Genomic DNA, 18,722 nt, shown 5'->3' on the forward strand with positions numbered 1-18,722 from the left:
AACCAGCAACATAAATGATTAAAGAAAAACCCCACCAAGTTATGCCACAGCGCAATTTCAGAATACCAGGGATAAAGAGAGGATCCTAAAAGCTTCCAGAAGAAAAATATATCATGTACAAAGGATCAGGAAAAAGAATGGCATTGGACTGCTCAACAGCAGCACTGGAAGCTAGGAGGCAATGGAGCAGTGTTCTCAAAATTCTGACAGACCATAATTTCCAACCTAGAAGCCTATACTCAGTTGAATTATCAATCAAGGGTGAGGGTGCAATAGAGACATCTTCAGACAAAGGAGAGCTAAAGATTTTATGTCCTAGGCCTCCTTTCTCAGGAAGCACTGGAGAATGTGCTCCAGCAAAATGCAGGCATAAACTCAGAAAAAAGGCCAAGGAATCCAGGAAACAGGAAATTAACACAGAAGACAGGTGAAGGGAATCCCAGAGTGATGGAGAAGGGAGCAGATCTATGGGCAACCTTGTGCAGGCCTGGAGAGCAACCAGTCTGGATTGCAGCGAGAATGATGTCTCAAAGGAAAAAAAAAAATCTGATGGATTACCTGATGTGTCAGAACACATTGAGAAGAGAAATGCACTACTCACAGAGTTTGGGGAGAATTGATCATATACATGAAAAAAACTAAGCAAGCAAAAAAAAAAAAAAAAAAAGAATAGTCATCAACACCAGGGAAAAGAAAAAGTTGTATGGGAAGGAAAATGTAATTATAGCAAATGATTTACTCATTATTAATATCAATGCAGTCATAATAATGTAAGCCACCAATATTGATTTAACCAAAACTTTGTGCTATAACTACAGTGGTAGAATGGGAAGGAAGGACGGTGCACCCACATAAGAACTGGGGGCTAGAGGTGGTTGTGTGTGTTAGGGAGCCCCACCCTCTCTCTGCACGGTAGGAATTCAGTACATGATATAGAGAACTGAAAAAAGTAAATCAAGAAATACAAGTACGCATGTGTTCCTTAGAAATGAGGAGGTAAATACCCGAAAAAGTAGTTAAAAGACTTGAAAACAGTTTGTCTCTGAGAGTGGGAGTTGGGGGTGAGGAGGGGTAGAGTGGGGAATTTGTGTGTTTTGTTCTGTTTTAATCCTTGCAGTACTATGTGACTTGAAAATCTATATGCATGTATTACTTTGGTTAAAAAAAATATTGAAAGGGCACACACACACAAAAATGCCAAAAATGGATTAGCAATATAAGCGTATACTTTAGAAATATGAAAGTAAACTCAGAAAAAGGTAACTAAGAGAGTTGAAACTTTTATTTTTAAGATCCTTTCAGAATTTGACTTTTTAAACTAGTTTACATATCACTTTAATAAAATTTAAAATAATTTTTAAAAACATAAAGGGGAGCAAGAGTGTTCCAGGGAACAAATACCAAATGTTCTAAGAAAGTAGGTGGGAGGGCGGAGTAAGATTTAGAGCTTTGGAGAGTTTGGGCTCGACTGGCACGGAAGTTTGTGGGAAAATTGTCTGTGGGAAAACTATCGGTGAGAAAATTATTGAATGTTTGAAGCAGCAGAACCACATCAACTGATTTGTGCTTGAGAGATGTTCCTTTAGCAGCCAGTGAGAGAAGGTGGTTGCCCATTGAAGAGACTTGCAGTTAGACAAGTTGATGTTTGGGAGATCAGTTGCCTGGCTGCCCCAGGGCTGGTTCTCAGCTTTTAGAGAGACTTGTATGATCCCTGGGCCAGGGTACCCACCTCTTTCTCCTCAGGACACTTCTAGGAGGAGCCCTGTACACAGCAGCTCTTCAAGTCTCCTTTAAAAAATGTACTTCTGTTCGTGTCCAATCACCTTTCTGTTGGACACCTGATTTTGTAGACATGTTGCTCAAATGCTGGCTTGAGAAACAGTCTCTCTTTCTCACGTAACTTTGCATATCTCGTTTCTGATGCATTTTTTTGTTTCTTAGTTTAGGTCTCAGAGGACAACCTTATTTATCCAATTCCAGGTTCTTGGGAGAGAGGCACCTTATTGTGTTCCCAGGCACTGTTTATAGATAGCTTGGAGGGTCAAAATGAGAGGCAGGGAATCCAGTCAGGAGGTGAGAGCAGAAACCCCAGTATGGCAACTCAAAGGCTTATATTCTTTTGAGTTATTCTGCCCTGTTGTCGCCATAAGTCCCCCAAAGTTTCAAGAACTGTCGATATTTTGCCATTTATTCTCCCATCTGCCAGATTGCCCCTTGTACCTGGAAGCAGCAACGTCAGAATCCTTGGTCTCATTACATGCCTGCGTTTTTGGTTCAGAAAATATGGTCACTATACTCATAGGCTTCAATCAGTTACTGTTTATTGAGCATTACTCTTGAGGATGGGAATTGGCTTAGACAAGCCTTTTGAGAACCCTGGGGTCTGAAGTGGCCTTCCATTGGGAGAAAGCCATAGGAGTAGCAGGAGAAATCCATCTCCTTCTGACATGGATTGATAAAGGGAGGTCTGGTACCCTGGGTCTTTGTTTCTACCCATAGGTAGCTGAACCCAATTGATAAAAGAGAGAAACTTTGGGATTCTGAAGAAACTAAGTATCTTAGGGCCTGAAGATTGGAACTCAACTAACACAGCCCCCTTGTTTTATAGATGACGAACCAAGGTCCAGAGAGCAGTGATTTCTCCAATTCTATGCTGCCAGTTAGGGAATGAGCCATAATAGAGCCCAGCATTCTTTCTACGTCTGTGCTACTTCACAAAAGAATGGTGGTCCAGCTTCATGGAGTAAGGGGTGGATTGACCATTGGGCTGGGCATTAGTCCTGAAGAGGTGTAGGATAGCACAGTGTTAATGATGATGGTTATCTACATGTAAATAACAATTTGTATACTAAACGCATAAGAGCCTGTAAACCCCTGAGGTGGCATGCACCCCCGCATTGAGGGTCATAAGATGCCGTATACCCTCGAACTAGTAAGAATCAGTCTACAGTGAGGAGAGCTGGCTAATTCACTCTGCCTCATGGCGTGGAGCTCTTTTGCTCCCCGTAGCTGCCATCTTGAGGACTGTAACATCATACAGAAGTGCTTTTGGAGCAGAAGTACATATCTGGTAATCTCTCCTAAGAAAGAGCCTGTCAGGAAGTGCCTGTCCTGACTTTGGGGGACGAGGATAAGGGAACTCACCTTAACGATGCGTAAGTGCCCAGCACTGAGCTGCTGGTGCAGTGGAGCGTGGTGGTAAGAGCACGAGCTGTGGGGTCCAGGCCAAGCTTTGCCCCTACTTGTGTGCCGTGGGGCAAATCATTTCAACTTCTCTGAGTCTCAGTTTCATCATCTTAAAATTGCATGAGTAATTCCCACTTTGCAGGATCAAAGGAGGTCATGTACTAAAAGAGCCTGCCACCCTGCCTGGTACATAGTAGGTGCCCGGTGATTGTTCACATGCCAATGGAGACGATTATATATGTGGCTTATGCTCTGAAGTATAATAGATTGAGGCAAGGGGCCAGTCTGTGAGCAACTTGAGGGTTTATATTCCTGAGTCGGGGCCTGGTATATAGTAGTTTGAATACGTGTGTGCTGGGGGTTTTGGGGTGGGGTGGCGAGGAGACCAGCCTGCCTGGAGCAGAGGGTTTGTGTTAGGGAGAAAGGCTGAGGGGCTTAACTTCCATTCTGTTGACAGTTGGGGAGTCATTGAATTAAGCCCACCTGATCTGGTACCTGCGAATAATTGAGCCAGGCCTGAGAAGAAATCTTGTTGCTGCAGAGTGAGATGGAAAGTTTTAATAAATGTGAAAAGGTGCTCTGTGGCCCTGCTCCTCTGTCCCTTTAGGGGGCTGCAAAGGCTAACGATTGGACCCACTGTTGTCCACTGTGCCAGGCTGAACCTCACAGCCACCCCACCCTCCTGCCCCCCTCCCCTCCCCTGTCATGTCATTTTACAAGTGAGAAAGCTGAGGCTGGACATCGGGGAGTGCCTTCCCTAGGAGTATATGGCTAGTAAGTAGCAGAACTGGAAGCACTGGCCTCACCCACTGCCTGCGCTCCTGCACCCAGATGCTTGCCTGCCCCACCTGGCCGGTGGGTGCTCCATTCACTCTTCCAACAAATACTCACTTTCCCCTCCCCGCGTGTCCCTCTCACTTTGCAATCAGCATAGACGACTCTCCCCCCACTCAGGTCCCCTCACTAAGGTCCCTTCTTGGTTCTCTCACCTGAGGACAGAGCCTGTGATGTGTTCATCTCTGTCTCCTCCGACGTCTGCAGAGGGAGTGGGAGTGGGGGTGGAGGAGGGAGGGGAGAAAAGGAGGAAGAAGAGGACAGAGGGGACAGGGAAGCCACTTCACACACTCTCCCCGCTTCTTCCAAGTGCCCTGGTCCTTCTTCCTCCCTTTCCCCAACCCCAAGGACAGTTCCACTGTTCCTCCCTACACACACACACACACACACACACACACACACACACACACACACACACACACACACACACACACACACACACATTCTTTTAGGGAGGAACAGCCGGAGTGGGTGTGGGTCGGGTTTCACTCATTCTCTCAGTCCCCTCAAAGCTGTCCCCAGTGCCACTCTCTTCTCTTGCCCTTCCTTTGCCTCTGAGGGGGCCTCACAATGAAGAAGGCAGACCAATGTAGTAGAAAGGAGCCCAGCAGCTGACTCACTCACCCCTCTCAGCCTCATTCTTGTCATCCAGAAAATAAGCAGGTTGGACCAGGCAATTGGCAAAGCCTTTTCTATGTTGTTAATAATACCTGGTATTTGTCTGCTGGGCTGCAAAGGGCTTAATCATCCCAACAGCCCTGCAAGGATTGGCCTCGTGTTACAAGTGAGGAGACTGAGGCTCAGATTCCAAGCAGGGAGGTGATTTGCCCAGGTCACAGGGCTGGTAAGTGGCAGAGCCAGTATCTGAGGCTTGGTCTCTCTGTGTTTAAACCTCGGGCTCTGCCCCTGGCCACCGCTGCAGGCTGCCTCTCAGCCACTCCGAGGAAGGCTCTTCACCATGACCCACTAGGCTAGAACATGGTTGGTTCCTGGCACCTCCTCAACCTCACCTCCAACCATTCTTCCCCTCACTTATTCCACCCCAGCCACACTGTCCTCCTCCGTGTCCCAACAACTGGCCAGGCCCTCCGCCACATCATGGCCTATGCACTGGCCATTCTCTCTGCACGAAATGCCCTACCCTTCATTTTCACGATGCGTGCTAGGTGTCAGGGCTGGGCAGAGGGAGGAGAGGAGTAGAGGGCATATGCTGACTGTCGGGTTTTTTCTCTGTTTCTCTTTCAGATCTGATGGTGAGAATTCCAGAACAGTCAGGTCAGTACCTCCTTTCTTTAGTAGTGCTTGGGAGTTGGGGCAGGGACTGGGGTGGGGGCCTCTGGCTTGTCACTTCGGGATCCATGGGAGGGGCGGGGGCCAACTCCAGGGGTTTTGTCCCACTGGTATTAGGGGTGGGGAGGAGGCAAGCATAGGGAGGGGGTTGAAAACTCTTCCTTAGTCTTTCTGACCCTAGCTGATTTGGGGGCTCGGCTGAACACTGGAGGGGCTCATGGGAGCTACCTAGATGGGAAAGCTGACCTGCAGAGAGGTCAGCTCTGGACCCGGGACCTTCTCCCCCTCCATTCCCGGGAGAAGGGGACACGATAGAAACGGGGCTTCCCTGGTCTGGCGTTTGTGCTCCACCCTGACCTGCACTAGCCCTGAGTAGTGTGGTTTGGATGGACTTTTGATGTGACACATTCCAGTCATTAGAAATATACCTTATATTTAAGTGTAACAAGTGCCCCCCCCCTTTTTTTTTGCATGCTTGGTGAAAAAGGTTTACAAGCATCAATCAGTAAGTTTTCAGGGTGTGATCAATCTGCCATTTGGGGGTAAAACTGGGGTTAGGGACAAGGACTATTAGTGCATTTCCCAGGCCTTAACCCAACAGAAGCTTCATGAAAACACAAGTGTCAAGGATAGGGACTATGTGGGAATGATGCGGGGCTCAGGGTAGGGCCCAGTCAGAGAGCATCCAGGCCAGGGGTGATGCAGTTGGCCTCTGAAATGAGATGGGTCCAGGCAGCAGAGGCATGAGATGGGCTCACTCGGTTCCAGCCAGGGCTGCAACTAACATATATAACACCTATGTGAAGAGTAGAACCCACTGCGTGGATCAGTTGGAGGAATGTTCCCTTTCCACAGGGCTCCTGCAGCCCCTCACCAGGGTTCCCGGCTCAGTGAGTAGAGCACAGGTTGAACTTCAGCCGCAACTCATGCCCTCTTGGCTGTGAACCCTTGTGCAAGGCACTGCTTGTCCAACCATATGCAGCAGCCCAGGTCCTGGCATCCAGGCAGTGGATATGGGAGGGGGGCAGAGGATCCCAGCATCCAGACGGAGGTGCATAATGAGACATGCTGTGTCCTTGCATCCCAGGCAGGGGGGATGGGATGAGCACACTGGTGCCCTGGGCCAAGGTAGGGGCTGTGGGATGGGAGCACACTTCGGCCAGCAGGAAAGCAGGGGAAGTGTGGTAGATACAGTCAGGCCTAGTGTCCAGGCAAGGGGTATATGATGAGATGCAATTAGTCCTGGCATGCAGCCAAGGAGTATGGCCTGGGAACAGCCTGTCCTAGCATTTAGGAAGGCACTGGTCTAGCAAAGGACACTGATCCCAGTGCCCCACTGTGGGTTTGGAGAAAGACAGCTTGGGCTGACTCTGAGCACAGGCCCCCAGGCATCCCCGTTGATATGCCTGCGACTTGTCAAGGAATGCGACTGAAGGCGTCTCTAGCTCTTCCCGACAGGGGAGGTCCTAGGACCTATAGCTCAGGGTTTTAATAGTTATTATGATCATAAATCATATGATGATGTACGTTGGGCCTTTACAACTTACAGAAGTTGTCAGGGACTTTCTTTTGTTTGATCCTCCCAGTGACACTGTAGGTGGAACCTGGGCTGCCCTTATCATCATTATTTTACAGTTGAGGAAACTGAGGCTCAGGCTGGTTATGGGTTTTGCCCACAGCCATGCAACTTATTTATGGCTGAGCCAGGATTCAAACCCAGGTCTGCCTGGCACCAAGCCCAGAGCCCTGCCCACGCCATCCCTGCAGGAGCTTTCGACAGCCTTGCAGATAATAATAATCATCCTCATCCTCATCCTAATATTAGTAATCATAGCAGTTATCATTTGCTCCTCACATACTAAGAACTCTGAATATGATCTTATTTAATGCTCACAACAGCCCTATTAGGCATGGATTGGGATCTCTGATTTACACATGAGGAAAATGAGGTCCCACAGAGGGTCAGTGCCTTGCCCAAGGAAATAAGAGAAATGGGGCAGGGTGGCATCACTCTGACTCATACCCTGGGCTGTCTGCTGCCAAAGCTGGTATTTGTTTTACTGAGATGTACTTCCCGACATCCACCCTGGACCTACAGTCAAGGAGGCTACTGGGACCTTGCAGACTCAGCAACTGTGGAAGCAAGGGTCAAACTTGGACTGTGGAAGGGGCCTAAAATAGCACTTGTGGGGCAAAATCTTGCAAATATGGTGGGAAGGTCCTTTAACTTGGAACCAGAGCTGGGTGGGGTCATCTGAGGATGCTCTCAGGACCCGCATGTGAATTCTTGAGCTCACTTCAGTTAGGGGTCAGGGAGAGCTTCCTGGAGAAGGTGGTGTCTGAGCTGGGTCATGGAGGACTGACACGCAGACTGTGTAAGGAGGGCATCCCTGTAAATGAAACCAGCAGGCATCGGAGGTGAGGGGGGCTGGGTGGGGGCAGTCAGTCGGGCTAAAACAGATCTGGGCAGGAAAGGAGCAAGTGTTAAAGTTCAGAACTGGTCTGGTCGGGACTGGGTCACAGATACCTTCTGTCATCAGTGGGAGCTGGGGGAGGCTGGAGGAGAGAGGTGGGGCTCTGTAGCACAGAAAGGGAAGCAACTGGATCTGGGCAAAGGGTTCCATTTATGGCCAGGTCGCTTTCTAGTTATGTGACTTTGAACAGATCTTTTTCCCCCCTGGAGCCCCAGGGTTGTCATCTAATAAACATTGTGTGTGTGGAGGGGAAAGTTTAGGAGGGTAGAAGGAACACGAAGGAAAGGAGCTAGACTTCGGCTGCTGTGGAAGTGGAATGGGAAGGAATGAGCAGGGTCGGTGGATTGAAAACCCCCCGTAGCAGGGCCCAGGCATGAGGGCTTCCAGGTATGGGGTGCCAGAGGAAGTGTGGAGTCTAATTAGAGCTGAACAGCTGGTGTTGCTAAAGGGCTGTGGGCAGAGGAAGGTGCCTGGACTTCCTGTAGATCCATGAGAAGTTGTCAGACCTACAGGCGCCTTAAATCCAGGTCCAGAAAGGGACTGGCGATGGCTCAAGGTCACAAACTAGCTCTCAGCAGAGCCTGCTTCCTAGCTGTGTGTTGTTTGCAAAGTCACTTGGCTTCTCTGATCCTTACTTTCCTCATCTGTAAAATGAGGTCAATAATTCTGACTTCTTTGGGTTGATGAGAGAACTTAAAGCAATGCTCAGCATAAAATGGTGGCTCAACATATTGTAGTGCCCTCCGCCATCCCCTAACCCAATGCATTGTCATTTATGGGGCAGTCAAGCTTGAGATATGTGGAGAGGTGCAGAACTTGAAGACAGAGGGGCAGGAGGGGCTGATACCTCCGCCACCAGAAGAGGAGGGAGCCCAGGCCTAGAGGTGCTACCGCTGCAGTGAGGGTCTGGCTGGAACTTGGGGGCCCTGGGCACCAGGCCGGGGTTGACAGGCACGCAAGGATGAGAGCCAGAGGAGGTGGCCTGTTGCTAGGGAAGGAGGGAGGAGGTGGGGGAGCTGCTGACACCCGCAGAGCCAGGGACGTCCCCATGGCAACAGGAGCCGCTGCTGTCGGGAGAAGTGGGAGGAGGAGCCAACGCTGGCTCTGTTCCCAGAGGAGGCCTCCCACTCTGGGCCTCAGTGCCCCCATCTGTCCAACGGGAGTTTGGATTAGGTAATCTCTAAGATTCTTTCTTGTTTTGACCTCCTGGCAATCTGGGGTAGCTGAGACCTCACAGACCTTCCGTGGCTCCCCCATCCACATGTCCAGACACTGCCAGTCCCCAGAGCTGCCCCAGCTGCTTCCAAATCTTCCCTTGCGTGCTGCCTTCTGTTCAGCGCAGCCTGGTTGCCTGCCCTGCCCAGCTCTCTGTTGCCACCACTTCCTTTTCCTGGAACCTTGTCACTTACCGCCTGCTGAATGCTCTCTGGCTCTGGTGGGTCCAACTCCAGCCCTGTGCACTCTGGGGTGCCTTCCCTGGCTGCCCGAGTCCACCCTGACTGCTTCCTCGCTCCTGGGCTTCTTTGGCCCCACAGGTCTGCGCTCCTCCTGCTATCCTTAGTAATCGCTGCTGTAATGCATGGAGCCACTTCTGAAAGCTGGGCTCCCCTTGACAGGCTCAAATCATTACAGTAAATTTATGGTGTCATATTGTGAATCCCCATTTTACATATGAGCCAATGCTCTGAGAGCTTATGTGGCTTGTCTGAGTTCCCCCGGGTCCTATGTGGTAGAGCCAGGCTTGGAACTCAGCTCTGTATAATTGCTGCTACCCCAGGCCTGAGGCAGGGCATAATTTATCAGCGGCAGCAGCACTTGCTGGGTGATAGCTAAAGCCCATATATGCTGGCCACCATGCTGGGCACTTTACCTGTGTTTTCTCACTTCATCTTCACAATAATCCTATAGAGTATATATTCTAGTCACTTTACAGGTGAGGAAACTGAGGCTTTCAGAGTTAAAATAATTTACCCCCTCCCCCCCATAGAACTCAGATCAGAATCCAGACCATCAGAGTTGCGGTCACCATGCTATACCGGGGTTAACCCAGTTGTTTTCCAGAAGCACGAACAGAGCATTCCCTGTGTACCAGGCCTGTGTTGGGTGATCCATGGGGGAGATGGAAGCGGGCTACAGACACAGATGAGCCAGCTCTGGCAAGCCCAAATGGGAGTGCGTTGATGAGGGGAAGCCAGTTGTAAGGACAAGAGGCTGGAGGGGGTAGAACTTGAATCTGACTATGGGATGGAGGAGGAGAGAGGTGGGGGGGGGAGGGAGATGGGTAATTTTCCCAAAGGAGTTACCTTTTTCCAGGAAGCTCACGAGGGGCAAGAAGGGGTAAGGGGGTCCTCCTTCCCCTTCCTGTTAGTGTTTCCCTGCCCTGGCCTGGCCCAGCCCCAGGAAGTGGGTGACCCCTAAGCTGGCTGCATGCCTGATTGGCACCAAAATAAACTTGCCTTCTCTCTCTTTCCCTCCCCTCCTCTCTGTCCCCTCTGTCCTGGCTTTAATTAGCAGCCCTGGGGATGAGTCACTTGGCAGCTGGGGAGGGAGGCTGCTCAGAACCCAGTCGAGCCTGAGCCTCGGTTCCTGGCCCAAGCCTCCCGGGCAGCACCACTGTGTTCTTGGTGTGGCTTCACATCTGTGCGGGTGTGAGGAACGCAGGGGCAGCGCTGCGTGCTGGTGGGTGTCCATGCACGGCAGGGTGTCTGCATAGAAGCAGATCTGGTTGTTGCTGCATTTGTCTTGGTGTCCACTGAATGTCAGTGTATGTGAGTGTGCGACTGTAGCATGTATCTGTGGTCGCAACTGTCAGGAAATGAGGGAGCATTTGGGTGAACAAACACAAATGCTTTATAATTGCATTCACCCCTCCCTACCTAAGTGTTCTTTATGCGTTTTTGCTTATGCAAGCCCTGCACTTACATCCCCAATTTTCCCTTGTCTTAGTCTGGGTACACTTTGTTGCAGGGAACTGAAACCCACTCAAATGCGCTCAAGAATAAAGGGTGGGGGGGGGGGAGACTATTGTGAGGCTACATCTCACAGAATCTAAGAGCAGTAAATGACGTATAGCCAGGCCTCATGCCAACTGGAAGTGGGACCAAGAAGTCAAGGAGGAAAATTGCTCTCTCTTTCTCTCTCTCTCTCTCTCTGCATCTCTGCATCTCCCTGGCTCATGCGTTGTCTCTCTCCATCTTTCATGACTTGCCTGGTCCCTGTCATCTCTTTGTCACTGACTCCTCTCTCTGGACTGACTTCCTCTGCTCTCAGGTGGCCTGATGTGGCCACCAACCTAGAAGCTATGTGACCTTCCAGCTTCAGGGCCCACCCCCACGGGACAGCACTGTTTCTGTCCATCCTGTGGTAAACGAGGTGGCAAGGGGCTGTAGGTGGGAGTGGATTCTCCTAGAAGTGGGTGAGCGTAGAGGTCAAATACTCTGGACTTGGTGTTTCTTCTACAGTGCCCACAGCTTTTATGTGTTCACAAGCGAGGTCAGAGCCTGGGGAGTAGTCTGCTCAGAGGCCCACGATTATAAGCTTGCTCGTCCATCAAGGTTTTGGTTCCTACTCTAATGCAAGTTGACCTTAGCTCACTATGCTTTCAAGTTCCATGCTCTTGCATCAAAATACCCTGTTTTATCTAAAACTTTCCCCTTATTTTGTGCCCAAACAGCCTTTAAGTGCACAGTGAATATTACCATCGCCACCAGTGTGCGGTGATTTTCATAGTCTCAGAACAACTGGCATAATGCTACTCATGGTACAGCTGCTACCAAGTTCTTGGTTGTTTCAGGAATTTTCACATTTTATTAGTGCAGTGACTGAATTTATAGTTATCTTCAGTATAGAATTACAAGCACACATTATCAATATTATCAACTTGACGCTCGAGCTCACTTTTCCATTAATACAAACCCTGCAGTTTTTACATTAATTACAGAGGGAACCTTAGACAGGTTTTCACCTATGAGTAAAGAGTTTGGAACCAGCTGTGCACGTAATGACTGTTCTCCAGATGTAGGGGCAATGCCCATGGCTCTGACCTCGGCCCGGGCCTTGCATCCTCTGGCTGAGACTGGAGACTGCCCACCTCCTTAGGGAGCTCCTACTTCTGGCCTGGCACATAGCAGGTGCTGTTGTTATTTTTTAATAAAAAGGATAGTTTTCTTATTATTGTTAAGTCCATCTTCCACATATAGGTGGTAAGCCTGAGTGGGAGAGATCATCCCAGGCTCAGGGCAAAGCCTCCTTCAACTTAATAAATGCTTTGATTCAAAAAATGTGTACTATGTATCAGGTACTGTTAAGGAGCATTCCACACACCTTATCTTTAATCCTCCTGGCAGCTCTGCCAAGTAAGGGTGATGGGATCCACTTTACAGAGGGGGAAACTGAAACCTTGAGAGGTAGAGTCACTTGCCCGAGGTCATCCATCCATCTGTCCATCCATCCATCCACTTAGTCATGGGACAATTTCTTGAGTACCTACAACGTGCCAGGCACTGTGCTAAACTAAATGCAGTTGATACAATGATGCATAATAGAATCCTGCTCTGAGGAAGCTCACCGTCTGGTAGGAAAGCAGATAAGGAAACAGACAATTACAGGCGAAGTGTAGGGTGCTGTGGGAGAACCTCAGAAGTGTACCCAACACAACCTGAGGGTCAGGGAGGCTTCTCCAAGCTGACATCTAAACTGTGACTTGGTGGATGAGTAGAAGTTAGCCTGGTGAGGGGTGGGGGTGTGTGTGAGGTGAAGTGGAGAGTGTTGCAGACAGAGCAAAAAAGTGTGCCAGGGCTGTGGAGCAGTGTTTGGTACTTGCATTCGTGAAGAACTGTAACTGTATCTGCAGTGGGATGGCACTGTCATGAGAGATAATCTGGAAAGGAGGCAGAAGGTAAATTGGGAAGCTGGGACTGGGACCCCGGTCAGTTAGACCCAGAGCCAAGGAGCTGCAGGACCCAGGAGCAGAGTTTCCATGCTTCCCCGCCTGCCTGGTCCCAGGGGCCAGCCTGGGCCAGCCTGGCTAGTGCCAGCGGCAGGCCAGGATTCCAGTGGCCACAGTGCCCTCTAGTGTCCAGCAGCCCATCTTGCAGCCTCTACCTCAGTGTGGATTGTCTGTCTCTCAATACCTGCTGACCTGTTTGACTAGGTGCCCTGTGCCGGATGCTGGGGACACTGGAATGAATAAGACATGGTGTCTGTCCCCACCGAGCTCCTGGACCAGAAGGGGCAACGGCATGTGAATAGACAGCGCTGGAGAAACGCAGGGTGGGAAGGACACAGGGGAGGGATCCCAGAGTCAGATTCCCAGAGGGCACCACCTCTGAGCAGACTTGTGAGGAACAAGGGGGAGCTAACGAGGTGGGGAGGTGGCACTGGGGGCAGGGTGGTGGGGAACGGTCTTTTGAGCAGAGGCAAAGGTGAGGGCGGACAGCAGAGTGTGGCAGAGAATTGTAGGCGCTTCTGTTTGGGTGGAGCACAGGTTGAAGGTGGGGTGGGGGGAGGCTGAGACCACAGGGAAGTGGTGGGGAGGGGCAGCTCACAGAAGGTCCTGGGATGCCTGACACTAGCTCATAGTCAGCACTTAGTGAATGGACTCATATAAGGAGTTTCCCTGCCCTTTTGGGATCACAAACCCATCTGAGGATCTAATGAAAGCAATGTTCTCCCCGGAAATGCACTCATACTCACTCATATTTTTCATACAACTTTAGGGGCTTCAGAGACACTCCCCGCCCCAGGCCTATCCGTGAACCACAGGCTTCCAAATTCCTCTTAGTATAAATACTGAAACCTTATCAGGACCTCCAGGCTCTGCATGATTGGGCCCCCGCCTACATCTCCAGTCTCGCTCATCTCCCCTTTGCTTTTTCCACTCAGCCACGTTGGCCTCCTTGTAGTTCCTGGAAATACCACCTCAGGTCCTTTGCCCAAGTTGTTTCCTCTGCCTGGAACACTCTCCCCCACTACCTCCACTTTTTGCCCAGCTTAATTCCATTAGTGGTTGAATAATGTCTGTCTCCTCTCACTTGAATATGAGCTCCATGAGATCGGGACATTGACTGCCCTTAGTCACTGCCGTATCTGTCACCCAGCTCAGTGCCTGGCTCACAGGATCTGTAGTGTAAGTGAACGAAGGCCCTGCCAGTGCCCTGCGGCTGGGTCAGGCTCCTCACCCTTCGCTCCTTCTTCCCTTCAGCCCCTAGAGGGTTATCACATGAGTCGCCCCAACAGGCTCAGATATGCCTGAATTCCAAGAGTGGCCCAGATGAAGAGGTATCTTCCTAGAAATCTTCCCCTGCCCGAAACAAACAGGTTTCCCAAGAGTCTCCCGTACCTCCCTGGGAGAAGGATCATACTCTCTCAGGCTCAGACTGAGACTTTTCAGCATGTGCATATGTGTCTCATTGAAACCTCACAAGAACCTGTGAGATAGGAGTTGCCACTCACCTTTTATAGATGAACAGACTGTGCCTCAGAGGGGTTACCCAGCTGAAAAGTTGTAGAGCTGGGACTTGTATCCAGCTCTGCCAGGCACCAAAATGTAAGCTCTTTGCCTCACCAGAGAGGGGAAGGGGCTTGCTCAAGGTCACACAGCATCAGCCTTAGGGCCAGGACTAGAATTTCTGTCTCTCAACTTCTGCCAGGCCAAGGTGAAGGTTTGGGCCACAGGTGCCACCCTTAGGACAATAACTGCAAATGGGCACAAGGTGTGGCTGCCACAAGAGCCAAGAGAGTTGCTGAGGGAGAGAGAAAGAAAAGCAGGGGCTGAGACCAGAGCCTTGAAGACCAAGGGGCTTTAGGGGGTGGGCAGAGGGAGAAGAGGCCATGAAGAGCCCATAGATGCCAACTTTGCGGTGGTCCATAGGGCCTATCTCTCTCAGCAGCTTTGGCTTTCTTGAGAGGAACCAGCTGCCCCGGCAGGGAGGCAGGAAGGCAGGAAGGCAGGAAGGCTGGCCTGTTGCCTGTCAACTCCTATTCCTTCTAGATCACTGGCCCCCTGGCCCCTCCCAGGGCTGCCTTCTGCTCAGAACAGCCAGGGGCCTGGGCTCTGGGGCTGTGAAAGGACAGGAGCCCTCTGAGCTGGATCTGGGGTACTCTTCAGGAACCCCACACCCTTCAAATCCTCCAAATTGTCCCCTTTCTCCAGCCCCCCACATAAGGAGGAGAGAGAGATTACTGTGGTAGGTCGATGGGGATTCTAGTTTGACTGGCTGTATGAACTTTAGTAAGACTCTTCCCCTCTCCCCGTCTGTAAAATCAGGTGGGCCAATTTCCTTGGAAGTACAGCCTATAGGTTGTGAATGGCGTGTCTTCTGATTTTTGCTTTTCTCTTCAGGGAGCATTTCTCTTAGCCAGTTCAGAAAACAACGCAGAAGAAAGTGAGAGCTTATTGCAATGGTCAAGAAATCGGCTGGGCCCTCATCTTGATTTCCCCAGATGGGTGATTTGAATTTTACTTGAACTGGAGCATCCCAGAATAACCACCACACAGAGTCTCTTTAACTCTGTGGAAGATGAAAATGTTTGTGAAAAGCTTCTATGGAAAGGTTTCTGTATTCACAGGGCAGCAATATGGCCAAGGGGACAGAGTCCTGATTTGGGAATGGCCAAACCAGGTCCTGATCTTGGGGTTCTGCTACTTACTTAGCTCTATTACCTGTGCCGAGTTACTTAATGTTTCTACATCTCAATTTTCTCTTCGGGAGAATAGGGCTAGTGACATGTACTTGACAGGGTACTTGGGGAGATTCCAACAGAGGTGCATATAGTGAGCACAGCCTGAGGTTTGGCCGAGAGGAGTCACTTCAAGCTCTCAAAGCTGCTTCCTCGTACTAGGAGTTCCCAGCCCTCCTGGGGGAGCAGGGGAAGGAGCAAAGTTTCCAGTTGCAGTCTGGCCTATAGCCCAGCACGCCTGGCCCCGCCTCCTTGGTTCCTCCTTCTAGGGAAGGGCTGGGGAGGAGGGGGTGGCAACAGCGGTGGAGGCACCGCCCTGGCCAGGGGGCCTGCCCTCGGGACAGGTCCAGACCCATGGAGCCCCCCGGGAGGAGTAGCAGGTAGGAACCTGGCCCCCACCCCCAACCCTGCAGCCCGACCCCCTCCCTTCCTGCCCAGGCCTGGACCTGGTCCCTGGGCTGCTGATTCAGCAGCCTCCTGGCTTCCTGGTTCCTGGCTCTCCTCTTGGATTCTTGGAGGCCTTTGGCTTGGGGGAGGGAGCCAGCTCAAGTGGGTGAGCCCAGGGGCATCTGGGTGCCCAGCTCTGTAAGAACCCTGGAGCCCTGAGCAGCGCAGTCGGTGGCCTGTGAGGGGTGTGATTGGTGGCTGCCCTGGCTCCTAGCCTGGTGCTGCGGGGCTGTCCACAACAGCTGAGACTCTCTGATACCAACATTCCAGCAGCCTAAGGGTCTCTGAGTCTCAGGTTTAATGAGTCAAGGACTTGGGCCAGTGACTGGCACTTAGATGGCACTTGAGAAACAGTCGTTCTGCTGATGACAATTATTCCAGAGGCTCTGATAAGAAGAGTATCAGATTCCAGGATTCTCTGTTAAGGTTCTAAGATTTAGGCATCCTCTCCAATTCGCAGCAAGCGAGATAGTGGGCAGCTGGCCTGGCCTGCAGCCACATCTCCCGGCCTTTACTTCGGCTCTTGAATGGCCAGGCCCTGACCACAACCTGCCTTCAGGGGCTCGTGGGGGGCAGGGGCTGGCTGACCTGGCACTCACTCCCAGTATCTGCCCTGTGCTGCGTAGGGCAGGGACAGGGCCCTCGGCCTCACTACCCTGCTGTCTCTCCTCCCCCTTCCCCTTCTCTGGACTTTAATCGTGGGAAGCAGGAGGCAGAGGGGCCTTTGGACCCCACGCTAAGGGTGGGAGCACAGCGCTGGGGGGCGGAGCTTGGGCCCTGCCCCAGGCTGGGGGCGCAGCACTGGCCTTGGAAGCAAAGAACCACCCTGTCCTCTGGCTCGCTGGGCCCCACTCGCCCACTCAGCCCGAGTCCCATCCTGTCACCAAGACCACTGAGACCTTGTCAGCTCTCCTCCGCCCTCGCCTCTCCTGTCCTTTGCTCTGGCACTCTCTGCCTCTCCCCGTCTTCTCTCTGTGTCTTTTGTCTCGCCCTTTCACTGTCTTCCTCCTTCTCTGTCTTTCTCCTTTTCTGTCTTGTCTTTCGGTTTCTCTCTGTCTCTTTCCCTCTCCTCCTCCAGTGTCTCCTGCACCCCCCCACCCCCACCCCGCCCTGGCCTGGGTTCTTCCCCCACTTTGGACCCAGAGCCTCTTTTCTCCCCATCCCTCCCTCCTTTCTTGTGAGGGGTCTTCTCTAAGGGGGAACCCCCCCATACACCTTTTCCCTTTCTCTTTCATCCACCCTTCCCTCTCCCCTCTTCCCTACCCGTGGCGTCTGGTGTGAGGAGGGCTCCCTTCCCCCTTCCCTACTGTGGTGTCCCAGTGTCTCTGAGGCCGAGGTCCCCACGGAGTCACCTGGAACACAGGAGGCCCAGCCCAGCTCTTTCGTCTCTGCTGCCCCCTGTTGTCGTTGTGTTCTGTTTGTGGTTCGAGTGCCGTCCTCTCTTTCTTGACTTTGTGGTTTTTTCTTTTTTTCTTCCTTCCTTCCTTCCTTCCTTCCTTCCTTCCTTCCTTCCTGCCTTCCCCCTCTCCCTCCCTCCCTCCCACCCCTCCTCTTCCATTCCCTATCCTCCACCACCCATTCCTCCCAGTCTTCCCCTTTCCCCTACCCCACTCACTTTCGCCTCCTTGTCCCCATTCCCCACCCTGCCTCTCCCCTCCCTCCCTGTCTCTCTCTCTGTCTCTCTTTCTCTCTCTGTCTCTTGCTGTCTCTCAGGTCCACAGCGTCTCATACTCTACACCAGTATTGCTGTCCTACTCAGGTCCTTGACTCCATGAAGCTTACCCCCTCAGGCAGGCTGGCAGAGAGCAGGTAAGAGCTAGACCCACCCCTCCCCCAATCCCTCACCCCTCCAGACAAATATCAATATCATTGCCAGCCCCTCCCCCATCTCCCTCTAGCCTCTGGAGTGACTGTGGAATGGGTGTCTGAGCGTGTGAGGAGAGTGACTGGGGGACCAGGCCAGAAGACCAAAGAGGACATTCACAGCCTGTTTGTAGCTTGTCCTTCCTTAAAAATCCTTCTCTAGATACCTTCCCCCCCCCGAAGTGGGAGTGGTTGGTCCTAGAATATATAACATTTGAGCTGTTTTGTAGGATGAGTAAGAGTTTGTCAGTTGGATAGGATGGGGAAGGGTGTTTAGACAGAGAGAACAATCTGCTTATACTTTTGGGGAAGGAGATTATTTCCAAGTTAATTTGAAAACACATTTTACATTTTCTGATTATAATGCAATGAAATAAAATATTAATAGCAATGGCAAAAAGGCTAGGTCCATTTGAAAGTTTAAAAATACTTGTGTTAAAGAGGAAATAAGAATGGAATTTGTGGACTATTTAGAATAAATGTCAATTGAGAATGTCATAGATCAAAACCTATGGGATATGACCATGGGGGTTCCCAGAAGAAAGTTTGTGGTCTTAAATGCTTTTATTAGAGAACAAGACAGTTTAAATGAACTAATTATTCTGATCAAGAGTCTAGAAAGTTCTAGAAAAAGAACAACCAAAAGAAAGCAGAATCAAGTAATTACTATATATAAAACCAGAAATTAATGAAATAGAAAACAAAAGGTTTGATAAGCTAAGAGGTGTTTTTTAAAAAGACCAGCAAACTAGACAGACCCTCCTCTGGCAGTTATGATTGAGAAAAAGGCAAGAAAACATAAATAAAATAAGGTATGATGAAGGGGATTTAACCACAGATTCAGAGTATATGAAAAAGTCATAAGAAAATGCTTTGTGTAATTTTATACCAATAAATGTGAAAATCTAGATGAGATGGGTGGTTTTCTAGGAAAATATAAATTACCAA

At 50.6% G+C, this 18,722-nt stretch overlaps 1 protein-coding gene across 3 annotated transcripts in view; it reads left to right on the plus strand.

Moving 5' to 3' along the window:
* The window catches only part of IQSEC2 (IQ motif and Sec7 domain ArfGEF 2), a 76,102-nt gene that overhangs the window by 18,908 nt on the left and 38,472 nt on the right, over window positions 1–18,722 (plus strand). For 2 of the 3 annotated variants that reach the window (XM_060002946.1, XM_060002947.1), the window contains exon 2: window positions 5,266–5,295. In XM_060002946.1, coding sequence (XP_059858929.1) covers window positions 5,266–5,295 — 30 coding nt within the window. Of the gene's footprint in view, window positions 1–5,265; window positions 5,296–17,624; window positions 17,721–18,722 lie in introns of all 3 variants that reach the window. The other variant, XM_060002948.1, reaches the window with a different exon arrangement.

The sequence above is a fragment of the Delphinus delphis genome, chromosome X, assembly GCF_949987515.2.
Source record: "Delphinus delphis chromosome X, mDelDel1.2, whole genome shotgun sequence".
Lineage (NCBI taxonomy): Eukaryota > Metazoa > Chordata > Mammalia > Artiodactyla > Delphinidae > Delphinus > Delphinus delphis.